We start from the raw sequence: 22,149 nt of genomic DNA, 5'->3' as shown, positions 1-22,149 counted from the left end.
CAATTTCAGTTTGCATATATGAAGAATATTAAATTATTTCACCACTAAAAGGGTAGAGACAAACTCAAATCACCCAGCCCTTCTGTAACATAAGCAAAAATATCAAGAAAAAAATGTTTTTAAGAGACAGGGTCTCGTTCTGCTACACAGGCTGCAGTGGATGCACAATCATAGCTTGCTCAAACTCCTGGACTCAAGCAATGCTCCCGTCTCAGTGTCCTGAGTAGCTAGGACTGCAGTCACATGCCTGGCTAATTTTTAATGTTTTGTAGAGATGAGTTTTTGCTATACCGCCACACTGGTTTTGAACTCCTGAACTCAAGCAATCATCCTCTTGCCTTGGCCTCCCAAAGAACTGAGGTTATAGGCATGAGCCACTATGCCTGCCCTGGAAAAACAGAAACGATAAAGAAAGTATGGAATATTGTGGGGTTTTTTTTTTTTTTTTTGAGACATGGTCTTGCTGTCACCAGGCTGCAGGGCAGCAGTGCAATCATAGCTCACTGCAGCCTCAAAAACCTTGGACTCAAGTGATCCTCCAGAGTAGCTGAAACTACAGGTTCAGGCCACTACGCCCAGCTTTTAAAATTTTTTGTAGAGACAGGGTCTTGCTTTGTTTGTCCAGGCTGGTCTTGAACGTCTGGCCTCAAGCGATCCTCCCGCCTTAGCCTCCCAAAGTGTTGAGATTACAGGTGTGAGTCACCATGTTTGGCTGGAATATTGTTTACTATAGTAGGTAGGTAGTTTATGGGTCCTAAATAGCACTTACAATTCAGAAAAGGGAATACAGCAAATGCTGGAAGCCTTTTGTAATCCTCAGTGTTAACCTCATAGGAGTGGGAAAGAAAGAAGTCAGTGTATGGAAGTAAATGATATTATCTCAGTAATACTCAGAAAGAAGAATCCCTAGACTCCCTCAAAGTGAGGAAATTTGCAAGGAAGAAAAGAGAACAGCAAGAGTAAGAAAAGACGACAGAAACAGAATTGTGAAACAGTTTCCACCCACCTAGAAGTAAAACTGGAATTAAAGCATTAAATGAATTAGAACATTGCTACCCTTGAGCTTCCGCTACAGCAAACACCAGATAAAGATATCGTTTAAAGGGTAAACTGATGTGATCTCACAATTAATGAAAATCTTTAAGACTAGATCCTTATTTTCAGAAAGCATTCATTCAAAGGTGAGAGAAGGCTGTGGGAAAGATCACTTTCAATCACAAAACTAATTACAAATGAGAGTCAATGTACTCCTTATTATGGAGGAAATCACGTATTACTCAAGACCTAAGTGCCAGACTCACCGATCTTCTAAAACTTTAATGGTTTCATGAAGGACTTTCTGCTGTTCCCTCAGCTGTTGATTTTTGGTGAAGAATTCTTCTAGTCTTTGTGCATCTCTAAAGGTCAAAAAATAAATAAGTTTTTCAGATAAAAATACTCTTAACAGGATAATTCTAAGAGCTCCACTGCGTTTATATAACGAACTTCTTGTACCAAAACAAAACAACTGAAAAGGTCAAGTTGGAAAATCTTGTAAATCACAGTTTCACATCACCTCTTTCAATTATGGGGAACTCCTACTTCCTATTTTACTAATTTCTGTGTTGTTTAAAATTTTTACCTGGTCTTGCTTTTAAGTCAGAGCTTACAGTGAAGTGGAAGAACATGAACCCTACGCCCAGATGCAACATGGGTTTGAGTCCAGCTCATTTGCCAGCTGTGTGACCTGATACAATTAACCTAAACTCTCTGGGCCTCACAAAGTATGGATACATTAATATCTACTGCAAAAGGTCTGAAGAATAAGTATTAATGTATGTACTGATATGGAACAGTGTGGTGCACAGTAGGCTCTATGTTAAGTGTTTACCATTATGACTTTATAGTGAGAAAAAAACTAACAAAGACAACTAAAATTTTCTTCTACTTAAACCTGATTACCTTCCAAAGTCGTCATATTTTACCCGTCTATCATTATTTTTAAAAATCACATTATTATATAAAGCATGCACATATTTTAATTGTAAGAAAACCCATTAGAAATTTGATTGGGATTTTCTGTATAGTCTTGAAGCTGAAAATATGAGATAATACTGTGATTCAAATGCCTTTCCCCAGTCCCTTGAAGAGCCTAAAATATCAAATCAGAGTGGCAAGTCAGTCTGTCATAAAAAGTAGATGTCAAAACAATTGTGCCAAGTGGCTAGAATATAGTGTCACTGGCACCAAAATAGATGGGTAAAACAATTAAGTCAAAATGTCAGGTATCAAATATAGAGGGTATTTCTTAAAAATTTGTTGAACAGTTTATATTAATTGAAAAACATGTAAGAGCAATACCATCTTGCTATACAACAAATATGGTTATGGTAGCATCTGAGAACTTGAAGATAACAGACAACGATATATCATTGAAGCTTGTTAACATGGCCATTTCTCATTTAACAAAAATTAAAAAATAAGTAAATATTTCCTAATACTTCTAGAAAATGTATTTAATTCAGAAGGAACACCAGGTTTTTACTGACCCTATTCGGCAAATATAACCAGATAACTTGTCTAAGCCTGGGGGTGTGATTAAAGTCATGGTCTAAAACAGACTGCCAACATGTATTCAAATTTAATAGTTAACTTAAATAATCTGTACCATACGATACAGTAAATATTAAATTGAAGATTTACATGCACAGGCACACATATACATTTTCACTCTTAAGGAGTGAAAATAGCAAAGGGTTTTTTCTTAAATGATGAACAGAACTCTGTAATAGTAGTGAGTTATCTGATTTTCCCATATTCATATATTCCATTACTGTTCTATTTAGAATGACTCTGAGCATGACAGTATTTGTCTTAAAGCTAAACTATTATGTAGATGAATAACCTAAGTTAAAGTTAAAACTCACTTCAATTACTTAAAATATTCAGGTCAAGAAAGTGGTAACATAAAGAGCTTTTACTAATTGCAGAAATAATTTAACAAGGTCTTTACGAAAGCAAATTGATGAATTCCAGACAGTGCAAAAAGAGTCATGCAATTTCGAAAAGTGTCTAATATATTAAAGGCAGGTCTACCCTGGACCTCATCCAAAGGAAGAGTTATTACTACACCAATCACTAACTTCATTTCTAAGGCAAGCTCAATGTCATTAGCAGCATTTTACTAAAAACTCAGTATCATTTTCCTAACTGGTGGCCTTCTGTTTTTCTAAGGTAACTGAATATTTTAAATATAACTGGCATAGGAAGCTGGGTAAATCTTGTATTTGAGAATGTAACTGTAATAAGATAGATAACAAACCTTCCTGTCTCTTTTACATACCTATGCAGCACATACAACAATTTTTTCATTACTTTGAAATCAAATGTCACATATGGGGGCTGAGGCGGGGGGATCTATAGGGAGAGATAGGAACTACCATGAATAAAATGGACAAAACATTATGTTCGAGTTATACTCTCTATAAAGAAACTTTGTGATAAGGAATAGAAAGTATGAAAACAGTGCTGCACAACTGGAAAATGTTTTTCTGTCTTTACAATTCTTTAAATTTCTTAATTAAATAATTTTTTAAAGAAAACAAGGGTTTATCTGAAGGTGAGTAGTCTACATTCTAAGAATTTCTAAATTTCTCAGTGGCTAAAGAGAATTTTCTTAGTAAGTGTTATAAAGCTGGCTGAATATGGCAGATGTCATCTTTATTACTTCCTCAGCAGAAAGTAGTTATTGTTTTTAAGTAATGGCTGGTAATTAGGATGATCAGATTTGTTAGCTAATAAGAGAGTTAATCAGTTAGTAAATAATGGATATACAATAGAGAAAACAGATGTAGTCCATGTACACAACCAGTCTAAAATAATCAGGCTGGGCCGGGCGTGGTGGCTTATGCTTGTAATCCAAGTACTTTGGGAGGCCGAGGCAGGTGGATCACCTGAGGTCAGGAGTTTGAGACCAACCTTGCGTGGTGAAACCCAGTCTCTACTAAAAATACAAAAATAAGCCAGGCGTGGTGGCAGGCGCCTGTAATACCAGCTACTCGGGAGGCTGAGGCAGGAGAATCATTTGAACCCCAGAGGCAAAGGCTGCAGTGAGCTGAGATTGCACCATTGCACTTCAGCCTCGGCAACAAGAGCGAAACTCCATCTCAAGGGGGAAAAAAAATCAGGCTGATCAAGCTCAAGGGTAACTTTTCAAATAACCTCACAACATCCAACAGTCAATAGTACCATGTTTCATTTTGTGAATGAATTTGTGTAAAAGCATTAGCTGCGTGCAGAGTTTTTCATCAAAACATACGTCTGAAACAACTGAAGAACAAATATTAGTAGTATTCATTCTCTAACTGCTTCTTTCAGGAATCCTTAAGGGCTGAGATAGCTTCCAAATCCAGCTATTCTAACAATATGGAGGTAAGACTGTATATTGTATACTGGGGAACAGGGGATTATAATAACATAGATAAACCCAAATTCCTGGTACCACAATATAAAGACCTAATTTATTCTAGGGGTGGTAAATAAAGGATCCCTTTAATTATCTGATTACACAGGGAATTTAGCTACGTACCTATGCTTCCAAAATGTATAATCTTAGGCTACCTGAGGTGTACAGGTACAGAGTAATTACAATATATTTTAAAAGGTTGCCAAGAGGATCAAATAAAGTAAGGCATTATTATCAGCTACTGAATAACGTTATATTTCCATTCTTTAAAAAAAATTCATACATTATATTTGTACATATTTATGTGGTACATGTGAAGTTTTTGCTACATACATAGAATGTGTTAATGATTAAGTCAGAGTATTTGGGGTAGTCATCACCCAAGTATTTATCATTTCTATGTGTTACACGTATTTCAGGTTTCCTATTTTCAAAATACAATACACTGTTGTTAACTATAGTCACGCTATTCTTCTACCAAACATTATTTCTTCTATCTCCGTGTAAGTTTGCACCCATTAACTGACTCTACCTCCCTCCCACCCACACACCATTCCCAGTTTCTGGTATCTATTATTCCATTCTCTACTTCCATATGATCTACTTTCTTACCTCCCACATATGAGTTACAATATGTCTTTCTGTGCATGACTTATTTAACATGACGACCTCCAGTTTCATCCAAAATGCTGCAAATGACAGGGTTTCATTCATTTTTATGGTTGAGTAGTATTCCACTGTGTATAACACATTTGCTTTATCCAGTTCACCTGTTGATGGACACTTAAGTTGATTCCGTATCTTTGCTATTGTGAATAGCACTGCAATAAACACATAAGTGCACGTATCCATTTGACATATTTCTTTTCCTTTGAGTAAATGCCCAGTAGTAGAATTGGTGGATCATATGTAGTTCTCTTTTTAGTTTTACTGAAAAATTTCCATATTGTTTTCCATAGTAGCTTTACTAATTTACATTCCCACCAACAATGTACGAAGGTTCCCTTTATTCCATATCCTTGCTAGCATTTGTTATTGTATGTCTTTTTGGTAACAGCCATTCTGACTGGGGCAAGATGGTATCTCATTGTGGTTTGGATTTGCATTTCTCTGATTACTAATGATGTTGGGCATTTTTCATACACCTACTGGCCATTAATATGTTATTTTCTGAGATACGTGTCTCTCCTTTGCCCAGTTTTTAATGGGATTATTTGTTGTTATTGTTGTCACCCCGTTATTTGTATAGTCTGCATATGAGTCCCCAGTCAGATGAGTAGTTTGTGAATATTTGCTTCCATTCAAAGGGTTGTCACCTGACACAATTGTCTCTTTTGCTGTGCAGAAGTTTTTTACTTTTATACAGTACAATTGGTCTATTTTTGCTTTTGCTGCCTGTGTTTTTGAAGTCTTAGCCATAGAACCTTGGCTTAAACCAATGTTCTGAAAAGTTTTCCCTATTTTTTCTTCTAGTAGTTTTACAGTTTTGGGTTCTCACATTTAAGTCTTTAATCTATCAAGTTGATTTTTGTGTATTGTGAGTAGCAGTTCAGTTTTTCTTGTGCGTGTGGTTATCTAGTTTTCCCAGCAGCATTTGCTGAGGGGGTGTCTTTTCCCCGCGTATGCTCTTGGCAGCTTTGTCTAAGATTAGTTGGCCGTGACATATAATGTGGATTTATTTCTGGGTTCTCTACTCCGTTCCATTCATCTATATATCTTTATATCAATATAATGCTGGTCTGGTTACTATAGCCTTGTAATATATTTTGAAGTCAGGCAATGTGATGTTACTAGTTTCCAGTTTTTTTTTTTTTTTTCTCCTCAGGATTGCTTTGACTGTTCGAGTTCTTTTTTTGGTTCCATACAAATTTTAGGAATTTTACTATTTTTGTGAAAAATGACATTGGTGTTTTGACAGGGAATGTACTGCATCTATAGATTGCTTTGGGAAGTATGTTCATTTTAACATTAATTCTTGCAATCCATGAGCATGGGAAGTCCATTTGTTTGGGTCCTCTTCAATTTCTTTCATCTATGTTTTGTAGTTTTCCTTGTAGAGACCTTTTACCTCCTTAAATTGATTCCTAAGTATTTTGTTTCTTCTAACTATTATAAATGGATTGCCTTGATTGTTTTCCAGCTATTTCATTATTTATGTATAAAAACACCAGTGACTTTTGTACGTTGACTTTGTATCCTGCAACTTTACTGAATGTGTTTATTAGTTTTAAGAGGTTTTTTTGGCTGGGTGCTGTGGCGCATGCCTGTAATCCCACCAGTTTAGGAGGTCAAGGGTGGAGGATCACTTGAGCCCAGGAGTTCAAAACCAGCCTAGTCAATATAGAGACCCCATCTCTACAAAAGAATAGTTTAAAAACTAGTCAGGCGTGGTGGCACACAGCTGTAGGTCCCAGCTACTAGGGAGGCTGAGGCAGGAGCATTGCCTAAGCCCAGGAGTTTGAGGCTGCAGTGAGCCATGATTATACCATTGCATTCCAGCCTGGGCAAGAAGTGAGATTCTGTCTCAAAAACTTTTTTTTCCCCCCTAATATAAGATCTTCTTGTCTACAAAGAGGTACAATTTGACTTCCTTGTTTTCAATTAGGATGCCTTTTCTTTCTTTCTCTTGCCTGACTGCTCTAAGACTTCCAGTACCATGCTGAATAATGGTGGTGAAAGTGGGCATCTATGACTTGTTCCAGTTCTTAGAAAAAAGGCTTTCAACTTTTCCCCATTTGGTATAATGTTAGCTATGGGTTTGGGCACATTTGACCTTTACTATTTTGAGGTTTGTTCATTATATGCCCTAGTTTCTTGACAGTTTTTTTAAACCACGAAGGGATGTTTAATTTTATCAAATGCTTTTTCTGCATCTATTGAGACGACCATAAGATTTTTGTCCCTCATACTATTGAGGTGACGTATCATGCTTATTGATTTGCATATGTTAAGCCATTCTTGCATCACTGAGATAATTCCCACTTAATAATGATGTATTATCTTCTTAACGTGCTGTTGGATTTGGTTTCCTAGTATTTTGTTGAACGTTTTTGCATCTATGTTCATCAGGGAGACTGGACTGTAGTTTTTTAGTTGCATCCTTGTCTGCTTTTGGTATCAGGGTGATGCCGGTCTTGCAGACTGAGATAGGAAGAATTCCTTCCTTTTCACTTTTTTAGAACAGTTTAAGGAAAATTGGTATTAGTTCTTTGTAAGTTTGATAGAATTCAGCAGTGAATTTATCTGGTCCTGGACTTGGTGATTACTGATTAATTTTGCTATTCATTACTGGTTTGTTCGGGTTTTCTATTTCTTCCTGATTCAATCTTGGTAAGTCATATGTATCCAGAAATGCATTGATTTCCTCTAGTTTTCCAGTTTATTAGCATACAGTTATTCATAATGGTCCTTAATGATCTTTTGTGTTTCTGTGGTACCAGTTGTAATATCATCTTTTTCATTCTTTTTTTTTGAGACAGAGTCTTGCTGTGTTGCCCAGGCTGGAGTGCAGTGGTGCAATCTTGGCTCACTGCAAGCTCTGCCTCCCGGGTTCATGCCATTCTCCTGCCTCAGCCTCCCGAGAAGATGGGATTACAGGCGCTCGCCACCACGCCCGGCTAATTTTTTTTGTATTTTTAGTAGAGACGGGGTTTCACCATGTTAGCCAGGATGGTCTTGATCTCCTGACCTCGTGATCCGCCTGCCTTGGCCTCCCAAAGTGCTGGGATTGCAGGCGTGAGCCACTGCGCCTGGCCTTTTCATTCTTGATTTTATGTGGGTCTTCTCTCGTCTTTTCTCGGTTAGTCTGCTGGGGTCTGTTTCTGGCAAACTTTTGTAATTAGTGAAAGAGGACCCAGGGATGTTCTGCAGAAGATGACTAGAATGGTGACAGCCAACGTTTTGCAGTGAGTTCAAGAATAAGACAGCAAGTCAAAATACTAAGGATGGGAGAGAAGAAAGAAATAACCTGAGTCTTTGAGTCACCTACTAACCAGTCCTAGAATGTCCCTTCTTTGGGCTTTCCATATAAAAGAAGAAATTTTCCTTACTGTAAAAGTCACTTCTGATTGTTTTTATTTTTCACAGTAGAAAAATATCCTACCTAATAAAATGTACATCTTACATTCATTACTCAAAAAAGGATTATTTGGTTTTCTGTTTAAGTTAAAAAACAGCTCAATTAGGGGTACTAAACACAGCTCTGCCACAGAAACACAAAAAAGGGGTATTCTATGGTTAAGGAGGTTTTCAGTAACATCTTTAGGGTAGGAACATGTACAGTTACAACAACGCACTTTAAAATGCTATGAAGAACCAGAAATTTTCACTTTAAACAAAACTTTAAAAAAATGCATGATTTTATATTCCTGAATCAACTAAGTTCACTTCCAAACGTGACTTTTTGGTGTAACAGAAAATTTACCAATTTTCATTTGCAGATTATAATGGAAAAAAAAAGCTTTTTTAATTTGTTTTTTTGGGACAGGGTCTCACTCTGTCACCCAGGCTGGAATGCAGTAGCACAATGTCGGGTCGCTGCAACCTATGCCTCCTGGGCTCAAGCAATCCTCCCACCTCAGCCTCTGGAGTAGTTGGGACCACAGGTGCGTGCCACCACACGTGCCTAATTTTTTGCATTAATAGAAATGGGGTTTCACCATATTGTCTAGGCTAGTCTCAAACACCTGGGCTCAATCAAGTTGCCTGCTTTGGCTTCCCAAAGTGTTGGGATTACAGGTGTGAGCCGCCGTGCCTGGCCACAGATGGCATGTTACAGCCTTGGAAGCTTTCAGAAAGTGAAGTAACTGAAGCCCATAGACACAGACTGTAAACCAAACGTATTATTATTAGTTACGTGATACTGACTTTTGTTATGGGTGCTGATATTCTACTCTGCCATCTGTTTCATATTCCTGAATGTGGAAGTTCTAGAGAATCATGAGTAAAATCTGTTCCTGCACTTAAAAAATCAGATCTCATTTAGAACTTTATAAGCAAAACAATTCACGGAATCTTCGAGTAATTTCAAACTACCTAAAAGGAGTCTTAAAATGCCCATTTAGTTTTCATTCATATGAGTTTCGAAATTCCAGAATTATTCTGCTCCCCATCTTGTAGCATGTTGAATTCCAGGTGTTAATTATGGCTGAAAAAAGAACTCCGCTGACAAATCAAAATGAGACTACAGATCAATTGTCATTTTAATATTTTATGGGAAAAGATTACATATGTAAGTTGTATTATAATGTAAACATACATAATTAACTAAGGCTATACTTAAAATTATCAAATTATTCTTTTTAATTTAGAATTTGAAAAAAAAAATTGCTGCTGATTATCCAAGGCCCATATTAAGTAGGGCTAATTTTTTTTTTTTTTTTTGAGACGGAGTCTCGCGCTGTGTCACCCAGGCTGGAGTGCAGTGGCGCGATCTCGGCTCACTGCAAGCTCCGCCTCCCAGGTTCAGGCCATTCTCCTGCCTCAGCCTCCGAGTAGCTGGGACTACAGGCGCCCGCCACCACGCCCGGCTAGTTTTTTGTATTTTTAGTAGAGACGGGGTTTCACCATGTTAGCCAGGATGGTCTCGATCTCCTGACCTCGTGATCCGCCCGCCTCGGCCTCCCAAAGTGCTGGGATTACAGGCTTGAGCCACCGCGCCCGGCCAATTTTTTTTTTTTTATAAATAAGACATTAAGGTCAAATTGGACATTAGTATCAACTGCTCTATAAATAACACCTGAGTATTACATACTGATACTTACAAGATTCGTTCCTGTTTTAGCTTGGTTACTTTTACTTGTAAACCTGAAAAGTAAAAAGAAAAAGTGTTACTTCTACAAAAGTTCCTTTATGAGTCAAATGCTACACTATTAAGTCACAACAGTCTGGCCTCTAAATAATAAACCAGGTCTCATTAGTTTACAGTATATTCCCCTTACTTGTATCCTGCAGTCACAAAAGCATATCTGCAACATATTGCTTTTAGTCTATCATGTGACAGTCAAATGGAATAACATTTTCCCCATCTAAAGTAAATTATTTCTTTTCTAGTAGCAGGGCAAGCATATAATTAGAAGTTCACTATAAATGAAGGTCTATGTTCTGACATAGCCTGTGTATTTACTAACAGCAATGGTGTTTATGTAGGCACAAATCTTCTGGGATTAAACTAGATTGTGGTAGGAAGTCCTGGACTAGGAGCAAAATTCCTTATAGAAAAGTACCTAACAAAAGGCATGAATGTTTTATATCTCAAGATATCTATTACATGAATTTTTAATTTTAATTGAGTCTGACACAAAACATAAGAGAAGACCACTGCCTATGGACTCAGGTAGTTATTGAGAAGAAAGCAGACTGACAGGCATTGAAACTGCAAGGAAGGATATGGATAAAACAGGGTGACATTTCTAATTTTCATGAACGGTAATTAACAAAAGAAAAAAGTCACTGAACAAATACGAAAATACATACATCATTAGCAACTATATATAAGTCAAACAAAAACAATTACTTAGCAAAATTGAAAAATTATAATACCCAACATTGATTTAGAAATGTCATTTAATTGGCTAGGCGCGGTGGCTCACGCCTGTAATTCCAGCACTTTGGGAGGCCAAGGCAGGTGGATCACCTGAGGTCAAGAGTTCGAGATCAGCCCAATTAACATGGAGAAACCCCGTCTCTACTAAAAATACAAAATTAGCTGGGCATGGTGGCACATGCCCGTAATCCTAGCTACTTGGGAGGCTGAGGCAGGAGAAACACTTGAACCCGGGAGGCAGAGGTTGTGGTGAGCTGAGATCCCGCCATTGCACTCCAACCTGGGCAACAAGAGCGAAACTCCGTATCAAAAAAAAAAAAAAAAAAAAGTGATTTAATCAAAGATTGTTAAAACAGTAAAAACTAGAAAATTTTTTTCTCGTTGAATATTGCTTTGCCCTCTATTTTCTCTATGCTCCCTACTTCCTGCAATGTGATTAACATAAAGGGGGAAAAAAGCCCTCAATATTTACTCTTTAATTTCTCAATCAGTGTTTTTAATATTCTACAATTTACCCAACTATAGATCTACTCAAGAATTTTTATTTGGTGGCAGTTAGTTACCAATAAATAGTTATTAGTTGACGGATTCCTGAAGAATCCAAGAATATTTACTATGTGCCTTTGGCAGTTCACAGATTCTATCAAGTTATAAATCAGAAAAGTTTTTCATATATGTATGTAGAAACAAACACATTTATCATTTCTAAGAACATATTTTTTCTTTATCTGCTTAACTTGGTACAATCTTTTGGACAACATAATTTAGACAAATACCAATTTTAAAAACAAACCTATAAATTTCCCAACCATGGTCACATAGACACTAATGAAGAAGACATCTCTTCTTATTGCCCTCCATGGTAATGATTTAATGCCAGGAAATCTAGATATCGTGGAAAAATAAAGGCCCTGGAGAATTTTTTGGATGTTACATTTTCTCCTTATATCTCAAATTTCACCTTTAGAAAATGTCCAACTGATATGACACATTTTACCTTCGATTCTATGCTCTATAATTTGAACAAAAAATGTTATAAATAAGATGGTGAAAAAAGTGTTATGGATAAACCTGTACTTGAATGTTCAAGCAGTCTTAGCCAAACATTAGAAACAACCCAAACATCCTTCAATAAGAGAGTTGTAACCTGTGGTGCATCCAACACATTTTTTCCCTTCTCAAAAATGTGTGAAATTTTACTTGACAGGTTTTTTTTTTGTTTGTTTTTAATTGTGGCTGACTTCTAACAATCAGTTCTGCCTTTAGAAGTGAAAAGTGCAGCCAAAGATGAAATGGATTCTTGCCATAAACCATTTTAAGAAAAGAAATAATGAGATAGAAAATCCATATAAACTTCAAAAGAAAATCCTTGGGAAACAGGGGAAGAACTACTCTTTTATCTTGTAAGCATTCAACACCTGTGAGGTATTTGTTCTGTCACGTAGATCACCCTGAAACAGGTTTATATATATGTGTGTGTGTGTGTGTGTTTAAATTTTAGCATTTGCTATTCACCAAGTCAATTAGGAATCTACAATTAGAACCCCTATAAAGTGTGCTTTAATCCTGCTCCACACCCATCGGAAGGAATGAGGCTATACAATAATGCAGCTCCTGTATGAACAGGTAATCTGTTGAACAAAGTATCTGGGATTGTAACACTGGCAACGTAAGATACCTATTGAGGAAATAGTGTTCACAAGACTAAGCACTGTGCTACAATTAACCCTACACTCACTCATACATAAATTTTGGAGGAAATGAAACAATCAAGCGCCTGTATAATACAGAAAACAAATGTAAGAGTTCAGAAATGAGGCAAGAATTCAATGCCTTTGCATTAACAAAAATCACTGCTATGTTAATTCTTACTTATTTTAGTTCTCTACCCAGAACAAACCATATATATATAATGTATGTACTGTCATTTTAAACAAGTTGTTTATGGTTCTGAATTACAAATGATACACTTAACATCACTTTCTTGACAAACAGTGGGGGCTTTATATACAAATGAAGTAATTAAACTTCAACCAAAACTACCACTGCTAGCATTTCTATAATTGCCTAACAAATTATTTAAATTCCAAAGCCATTTAAGGTGTGCTCACTTTGCTTAAGATTTAATGATCTCAAAATGGGTAAATTAATTTTTGTGGATTGTATTATTTACAGATGTGAATGTAAATAAAAGGTGTGAGAGTTACTGATAATAATAATAATATTATCATTTTTGAGACAGGATCTCTGTGACTCAGGCTGGAGTGCAGTGAGTGCAAACAGGCTCACTGTAGCCTTGACTTCCCAGGCCCAAGCGATCCTCCTGCCTCAACCTCTGAAATAGGTGGGACCACGGGCACGCACCACCATGTCTAACTAATTAAAAATTTTTTTTTGCAGAGACAGGGTCTCGCTTTGTTGCCCAGGCTGGTCTCAGACTCCTGGACTCAAGTAATCCTCCTGCCTTGGCCTCCCAAAGTATTGGGATTACAAGTGTGCGCCACTGCGCCCAGCCTGACAGCATTCTTAGTAATGAGTGGGACAATTCCTTTCACTGTTAATTTGTATAATCTTAAGGTAATGTTTTCTTTTTAGAATTTTTGATTCTATGTATACAAAATAAATGGAGCAATTAAAAAATGCATCAAGGAATATTTATCCTGTCCTATTAGAGCCCCCAAACTGTCCTATTCCTTCAAGGTGTTCCAAGTTTGCCTCACAAAACCTGCCTAGTTTTCTCTGAAACTGATTACTATATTTACTAGACACAGAAAATATATTAGCTAGATGTTAATAGCAGAAGCTGGCATAGGCAAAAGATTGTTTATTAAAATAGTGATATTCTGAAAATAAATCTTTTAAATTCTATTTTATTACTTGTGCTTTTAATAATAAACTTGATACTGAAAAAGATTTTTAAAGGCAATAAAATTTTGTACCCAAATAAATATACTTTAAGACTTTTGAAAATTTAAAGAATTCTGAAGTTCCCATTAAATTCTGTGAATTCTGAATTTAAAGCACAAAGACTGTATATATTATCAGTAACAATCTGTGTTTAACCCTGATACTAGCAGCATCTGTCACAAGAGGAACACATCATGAAATGATACAATCATGAAAGGATACAATTATCTTAAAGGATATAAAAACGCAGTCATAAATGTCTCCAGAACTTTTCAACAAAAATGGTCTGGTTTGCATATTGCTAGTCTCCAGCAGAAATTAGAACATTTTGTCTATTTTTTCCTAGTCTTAAAAGACATGGATGCAGTTTATCATATTGTTGTGATCAGTGCACATACTGTCATATTTTGCTATCATTTTATTATGTTTTGGCAAAAGAGGCAAAAAAATTTCTAAACACATGTAGCAGAGCATTCCGATGCATGCAAGGTCCTATGGGTAGATTTCTGCAGCTAAGTAAAAACTATGTATCTCAAATATTGCCATTTCCAACATAAGTAAAAACTACGTATCTCAAATATTACCATTTCCAGCCGTTCTCTTTTATTTTTTGCTGACATGAAGCTTTAAAAGTAATGAGTCAATTTTGATTTCTATATATACCTTAAAACCTGCAAAGTCCAGACAAGTCCATGTTTGATGTCTTTCAAACAGCTTCTTATACTGGTTTCTACAAATGGATTCCCCACCTCCTTAAAAAAATTAAGTTCCCTTCAGGCATGTCTTTGATGTTATCACACACAGACTCTAATTTTATATGGAACTATATGGAACATATTGACAAAGGCATGGCCCAAACCAAAATGTTTTTAAATGACATAGCAACTTAAAAAATAGTACTTATTCATTTAGTACCTTTAAGAATCCATAAGGTATTTGAAATTGCCATGATCAATATAATGTACCAAAGATTATCTTCTCTTATGAGCTCATATATCCAATACCTAACATTCATAAAACACATGGACTTTACCATATACACCAATAATTACTGTATTCCTCTCTTAAAGTTCTTCAGAGTATAGACATTATTGTGGGAATATGAATAGAGCATAACCATGAGGGGTACACTTTAAGAGAATTATCTACTACAAAATATTTGCAAGCTTTATATATTCTATAATTTGATAAATATGGCATATTGTTTCTATTAAAGAGTATATCATTTGTTTTCTTGATGCTTCCTCATCGTAAAATAGGGATTTCATGAAGATCCTGTAACGCCAAAGAACAGAAGAAGAAATTTGTCAAATATTTTATTTCTATTAAATTAATAGCCTATAAATAGCCAGGCACAGTGGCTCCTGCCTGTAATCTCAGCACTTTGGGAGGCTGAGATGGGCAGCTCGCTTGAGGTCAGGAGTTTAAGACCAGCCTGGCCAACATGGTGACACCCCATCTCTACTAAAAATACAAAAATTAGCCAGGAGTGGTGGTGCATGCCTGTAGTCTCAGCTACTTGGGAGGCTGAGCCAGGAGAACTGCTTCAACCTGGGAGGCAGAGGTTGTAGTGAGCTGAGATCACGCCACTGCACTCCAGCCTGGGTGACAGAGTGAAATTCTGTTTCAAAACATAAAAAACAAAAATAGAAATCAAGAGTTTCAAGAAAGTTGCAGAATATAAAATCGACTCACAAAAACCAGTTATATTTCTATACACTAACAATGAACAATCTGAAAAGCAAATTAAGAAAACAATTCTATTTAGAGTAGCATCAAAAGAATAAAATACTTAAGAATACATTTCACCAAGGAGACAAAAAACTTGTACCCTGACAATCAGAAAATGGTGCTGAAGTAAATTACAGAATGACCAGGTGTGGTGGTTCATACCTGTAATCCTAGCACTTTCGGAGGCCAAGGTGGTCAGAGGACTGCTTGATCCCAGGAGTTGAGGCTAGCCTAGGCAACAAAGTGAGATCCCTGTCTCTATAAAAAAATTAATTAGCCAGATGTGGTGGTGCATGCCTGTCGTCCTAGCTACTCTGAAGGTGGAAGTGGAAGGATCGCCTGCACCCTGGAATTTGAGGCTACGGCGAACCATGATTGTGCCACTGCACTCAAGCCTGGGCAATGAGACAAGACCTCATCTCTAAAAATTAATAATTAAAAAATAAAAACCTTAAAAAGAAATACAGAAGACACTAATAAATAGAAAGATATCCCGTGTTCATGGACTACAAGACAATATTGTTAAGATGTCAATACTATACAAAGCAATCTACAGATTCAACGCACTACCTATCAAAATCCCAAATCCCCAAATCTCAACATTTTTTGCAGAAATAGAGAAATCTGCCCTAAAGTCAAGGCATGATGACAATCTCTTCAGCACAGCACATACCGTTTTACGTAATTTGGATCTATGTGCATTTCTAGCATCATACCCTATCCACCTCCCCCAAAAACTCCCATCTCCCATTCCATTTCCTCTTAGAACTAAACCTAACCATCCATAGTTCCTTGAATAGAATCAAGCTCTTATGTGCAAACTTTTGCATGTGCTATTCTCTCTACTCAGAAAATTCCCTCCCCTTCCACCATCTTCTTTGCCTGGCTAATTAGACTTAATCAGTTATCAAGCCTAGTCTGACATAAACCATGCACAAACCCACTTCCCCATGCAACCACACACACCCTCAGTTCTTCCTTCATGTTTTCAGATAATAACATAGTACACTGCATTAAAATTCTAGACTAGAAATTTCCTTAAAGCTAGCACTATATAGGATTCATTCTTATTCACAAGGTCTGGCAAATGGTAATTGCCCAAAAAACATTTCTTGAACATTTCTTTGTGTCTCCATGAACACTGGGGCTTGAAAGAATACTTTTGGGGTTTTTCATATTTCAAAACTCATTAATTAGTAAGAGTATTATCAGAAGTTTTGCCGGAAACTAAATTTACCATGGGAAATTTTTTGTTTTTTGTTTTTTTTTGAGATGGAGTTTTGCTCTTGTTGCCCAGGCTGGAGTGCAATGGCATGATCTCAGCTCACCGCAACCTCCGCCTCCTGGGTTCAAGCGATTCTCCTGCTTCAGCCTTCCTGAGTAGCTGGGATACAGGTGCGCACCACCACGCCTGGCTAATTTTGTATTTTCAGTAGAGAAGGGGTTTCTCCATGTCAGTCAGGCTGGTCTCAAACTCCTGACCTCAGGTGATCCGCCCACCTTGGCCTCCCAAAGTTCTGGGACTACAGGCATGAGCCACCACCCCCGGCCTACCATAAGAAAGTCCTAACAGACCCACATACTACAGTTTAGATTCAGGTGGATTATGTTTTAATAGTACTCCAGTGTAATGATACAGCTATAAAGCACTGCAGTATTAAACTTATAATAGGTAATCAAGAAACAAATGTCATATGAAGCATTTCTCACACATAGGGAAAGTTACAGAATTAAAGTATATTAAAATTTAATATCAAAACCTTGAGCTTAGCTTCTTTTAATACAAATAATATTTACTCATCTCAATCACAATTGCTTAATCCTCTATATACTCTTTGCACTTCATAAAAACCTTTTAACTGTTATTTCACTGTATTGTAATTATCTGTTTACACGACTCTATCTCCATTAAACAGGCTCTCTGAAAGTAAGCTGCCATTCACTTTTGTATTTCAGAGCTACAGGTTTGTCAAATGACTTATGTAGTAATTTTATGTCAATATCCTGCAAAAATTTTGTAGAAGAAAATTAAATTTAGAGGTTAGGTAATTAGGCTTAAGATCACAGAGCAAGTGGGTAAATGAAATCAGAATTCAAATCCAGGTCTTCAGTCAACAAATTCTTTACCTTTTCCACTATCTCATACATATTACCACAAGTAAATAACAGCAAGTTGTATACAAATTATGTTCTGTGGTTAAAAAGCACCAATTTGACCATAAAAATGAATCACAAAAACTACAAGTGTAAATGTCCTCTAAAAATGAGATCTGGGCTGTGCGCAGCTCACGCCTGTAATCCTAGCACTTTGGGAGGCCAAGGCGGGAGGATCACCTCAGCTCAGGAGTTTGAGACCAGCCTGCACAACATAGCGAAACCCTGTCTCCACAAAAAATACAAAAACTAGCTAGGTGTTCTAAGGTGAAGGTTAAGTTAAAAAAAAAAAACTAGCTGGGCATGGTGTGTGCGCCTGTAGTCCCAATTACTTGGGAAGATGAGGTGGGAGAATCACTTGGGCCCGAGAGGTTGACGCTAATATTGAGCCATGTTTGCACCACTGCACTCCAGCATGGGTGACAAAGCGAGACCCTGTCTCAAAAAGAAAAAGAAAAAAAGATCAGCTAGGCACGGTGGCTGACACCTGTAATCCTAGAACTTCAGGAGGCTGAGGCCAGTGGACTGTTTGAGCCAGAAGATCAAGACCAGCCTGGGCAACATGGCAAAACTCTGTTTCTACAAAAAACACATAAAATTAGCTGGACATGGTGGTGCACACCTGTAGTCTCAGGTACTCAGGAGGCTAAGGTGGGAGGAACACCTGAGCCTGGGAGGTCAAGGCTGTAGTGAGCTGTGATCATACCACTGCACTCCAGCCTGGGCGATGCAGTGAGACCCTCTCTGAAAATAGATAAGTAAATAAATAAATACATGAATATATAAATAAATACACAAATAAATAAATAATGAGATCTTTGGGCCAGGCACAGTGGCTCACATCTGTAATCCCAGCACTTTGGGAGGCAAAGACAGAAGGATCACATGAGGTCAGGAGTTCAAGACCAGCCTGGGCAACATAGTGAGACCCTGACTCTACAAATAATAAAAAATTAGCCAGGCATGGCAGCGTGTGCCTATGGTCCCAACTACAGGAGGGAGGCTCACTTGAAAATGGGAGGTGGAAGCTGCGGTGAGCCGTAATCACACCACTACACCGTAGCCTGATGACACAGTGAGACCTTGTGTCAAAAAAAAAAAAGATATCTTTGAACTTAAAGATGGTCATTAAATGCACAAAACTCAACAGTGGACTGAATAAAAAAAATGTACATATACATCATGGAATACTATGTAGCCATAAAAAAAGAACAAAATGATTTTCTTCGCAGCAGCTTGGATACAGCTGAAGCCATTACTCTAAGCAGGGAACAGAAATACTGCATGTTCTCATTTATAAGTGGGAGCTAAACATTTAGTACACATGGACACAATGAGGGGAACAACAGGTACCGGGACCTACATGACAGTGGAGGGTTGTGGGGTGGGAGGAGGGTGGGGATCAAAAAACTACTTATGGGGTACCATGTTCACTACCTGGGTGATGAAATCATTTGTACACCAAACTCCAGCAACATGCAATCTACCCATGTACTAAACTTGCACATGTACCCCCCCGAACCTCAAAGCTGAAATAGAAAAAATAAAGAGAACTGTCATACAAAGGTATACAAAGCCACTACAGTCGCAATAAAATACTGCTTTAAGTATTTAAGATTTTACCTTGTACTTCTTTATCATGACACTCTTTTAGTTTTGTCCAAAGGTCCTTAAAGTCACTAGATATATCTGCAGAGTTAGGGCTTCCACAACTGCTTCCCGAGATGTTCATCTTGCTTAATATGCTCCACACTTCTATTTGCTTAATATTTTCTGACCTTTTCTGTTACATTATAGAGGTATCAAGTCGTCTTTGGACAGGTCAAATACCTGAAATGACAGATTGCAACATAAATGAACGTTGCATTTATCTTTATGTACTTTGAAGTCAGGATGAAACACAAACCCAGATATCCTCATTTACTATTTCTTTATTTACTTGTAATTAATCATTTTTAGAATTTGGGAGGGGAAGGAAAGAATAAGGAAAGATGATAATGGTGAGAAAAGCCCTGATTTCAGTTATTTGGCTATATAAGGTAAATTTTCAGGCAAATTTTCTTATTTCTCTTAGAGGAAAAATTATCTAAATTATGTTAAACAGAAAGGATTTGGATATTGAGGGCTTTTTATCATTCATGGTCAGTATTAATTTACCACTATAAAATAATTTATTGTTTTGGCTGGGGGAGATGGTTCTGGCCTGCAATCCCAGCACTTTTGGAGGCTGAGGTGGGTGGATCACTTGAGGCCAGGAGTTTGAGACCAGTCTGGCCACATGGTGAAACCCAGTCTTTACTAAAAACACAAAAGTTAGCCAGGTGTGGTGGTGCGTGCCTGTGGTCCCAGCTACTTGGGAGGTTGAGGCAGGAGAACTGCCTGAAACTGGGAGGCGGAATTTGCAGTGAGCGGGGATTGTGTCACTGCACTCCAGCCTGGGCAACAGAAACCCTGTCTCAATTAAAAAAAAAAAAAAAAAATTTTAACTTTTGAATTGGTGCAACAGCATACTGAGCCCAAAACTGAAAAACATTCTAAGATAGTCTTGACTTAACAAGCATCCATATATATACACACATCTATATATATTTTATAAAAGAGATAGTCGACTGATGTATTAACACAGATGAGGATCTGTATAACTTTCCAAAAACAAGAGAAGTCAGTAAGATATAAACACAGCAAAGATCTATGAATATAGAAACATCTTAGAGTTATAACACAATTAGGGTAACGTTACTTCATGCCTCTCTTAGAATAAAGGTGAATGATTAAGTTTATTACATAGTCCTTGAAGAAACCAACAGGTTAAGAAGTTTGAACAGATTAGTAAATATTTTAATATGTGTTCTTAAAATGAAACCATTAACTAGCTACAACTTAAAAAGTATAGCAATTAGCAAGTCTACTAAACCTCACATCTGGCTCCTTAGCCAATATAGTACCATTTCTAACAAGTGCGCGAACTGATTGTTTCTTGCTAACCATTTCTTGAGGTTTCTGATGAAGGAGTTGAAACAGTAATTCTGAAGGGAGCAAGAGTATATGTGAAGCCACTTGGTGAACTGTAAAGAGCTACAAAAATAAACTATCAACCTTTGCAAAAATTGTGATTAGACTTTTAAAAAATAATCAGCAGAGGCCGGGCGCGGTGGCTCAAGCCTGTAATCCCAGCACTTTGGGAGGCCGAGACGGGCGGATCACGAGGTCAGGAGATCGAGACCATCCTGGCTAACACGGTGAAACCCCGTCTCTACTAAAAAACACACACAAAAAAAAACTAGCCGGGCGAGGTGGCGGGTGCCTGTAGTCCCAGCTACTCGGGAGGCTGAGGCAGGAGAATGGCGTGAACCCGAGAGGAGGTCCTTGCAGTCAGCTGAGATCCAGCCACTGCACTCCAGCCTGGGTGACAGAGCAAGACTCCGTCTCAAAAAAAAAAAAAAATAAAAAATAAGCAGAAACTAAATATGAACTGGATTTTAGATATTAGGGAATTATTAATTTTCTTGGGTATGATAATGATGCTTTTTTTTTTGAAAGGCCTTATCTGTTAAAGGGATATTTACTGAGATATTTACAGGTAAAGGGATATATTCTCTGAGATTTGCTTGAAAAAGAAAATCCAGCTAAAACAAACAAAAATGGATGTTGGGTGAAGAGATGAAACAAGGGCTGAACTTCAACAATTTCTGAAGATGGGTGGATGGGTATGCAATAGGGTTGGTAATTCTAATATTTCTCTCGTATACGTTTACTTCTGCAAAAAAGTTTTTAAGAATTAGGTGCACCGCATTAGTCTTGTTTCCAAAGAGGTTTTCATTCTATTTTTAACTCTAACGGACAAACAAATGGGCCTATATATAATTGCGAATAAAAGTCACCATTTATTGTTTTCCACATACCAGAAACTGTGCTGTAGAAAATTTATATTTATATATTATTTAATATATAATTATGTATTATTATAGAATATTTGTATTCTACCTAACCTTCAGAAAAACTCTATAAGACAGACACTATAATTTCACTGTAGAGTTGGGGGAAGAGGCGTAAGGCAGTAAATTACTTGCCCAAGGTCACACAGCTGGGACATGGCTATGTCAGGGATGAAAATCAAGTCATGAGACCAATAACTGTAAAATACCTCTCTGCAGCAAAAATAAAACAAAGGACATAAACTATTTCTATGAAGTCAACAGTTTAAAATAAAGGTTTAATTACTTTAATGATCAAAAAAGTATTAATATATTCGTTTAAAGCCAAGAGTGTAAAATAAGCATCCTTTACGTATCTATCTACAAGTAAGTGATGTACGGTGCTTTAAAAACAAAACATAAAAACAAAACATTCAACTTGCAAATACTAGCTC

The 22,149-nt window shown here is 37.1% G+C and overlaps 1 protein-coding gene across 7 annotated transcripts in view; it reads right to left on the bottom strand.

Moving 5' to 3' along the window:
- The window catches only part of RBBP8 (RB binding protein 8, endonuclease), a 118,153-nt gene that overhangs the window by 75,224 nt on the left and 20,780 nt on the right, over positions 1-22,149 (bottom strand). For 5 of the 7 annotated variants that reach the window (XM_031658735.1, XM_031658734.1, XM_031658736.1 and 2 more), the window contains 3 exons: positions 19,404-19,610; positions 10,207-10,249; positions 1,302-1,397 (listed from right to left, as the gene is read on the bottom strand). In XM_031658735.1, the coding sequence (XP_031514595.1) occupies positions 1,302-1,397; positions 10,207-10,249; positions 19,404-19,512 (248 nt within the window). In that variant the 5' untranslated portion in view covers positions 19,513-19,610. Of the gene's footprint in view, positions 1-1,301; positions 1,398-5,056; positions 5,207-10,206; positions 10,250-19,403; positions 19,611-22,149 lie in introns of those variants that run through there. The other 2 variants (XM_031658737.1, XM_031658739.1) reach the window with 2 other exon arrangements.

This window comes from Papio anubis, chromosome 19 (assembly GCF_008728515.1).
Source record: "Papio anubis isolate 15944 chromosome 19, Panubis1.0, whole genome shotgun sequence".
Taxonomy (NCBI): Eukaryota; Metazoa; Chordata; class Mammalia; order Primates; family Cercopithecidae; genus Papio; species Papio anubis.
Note: the sequence above shows the minus strand (reverse complement) of the source record. Positions and strands in the feature narration are given on the sequence as shown.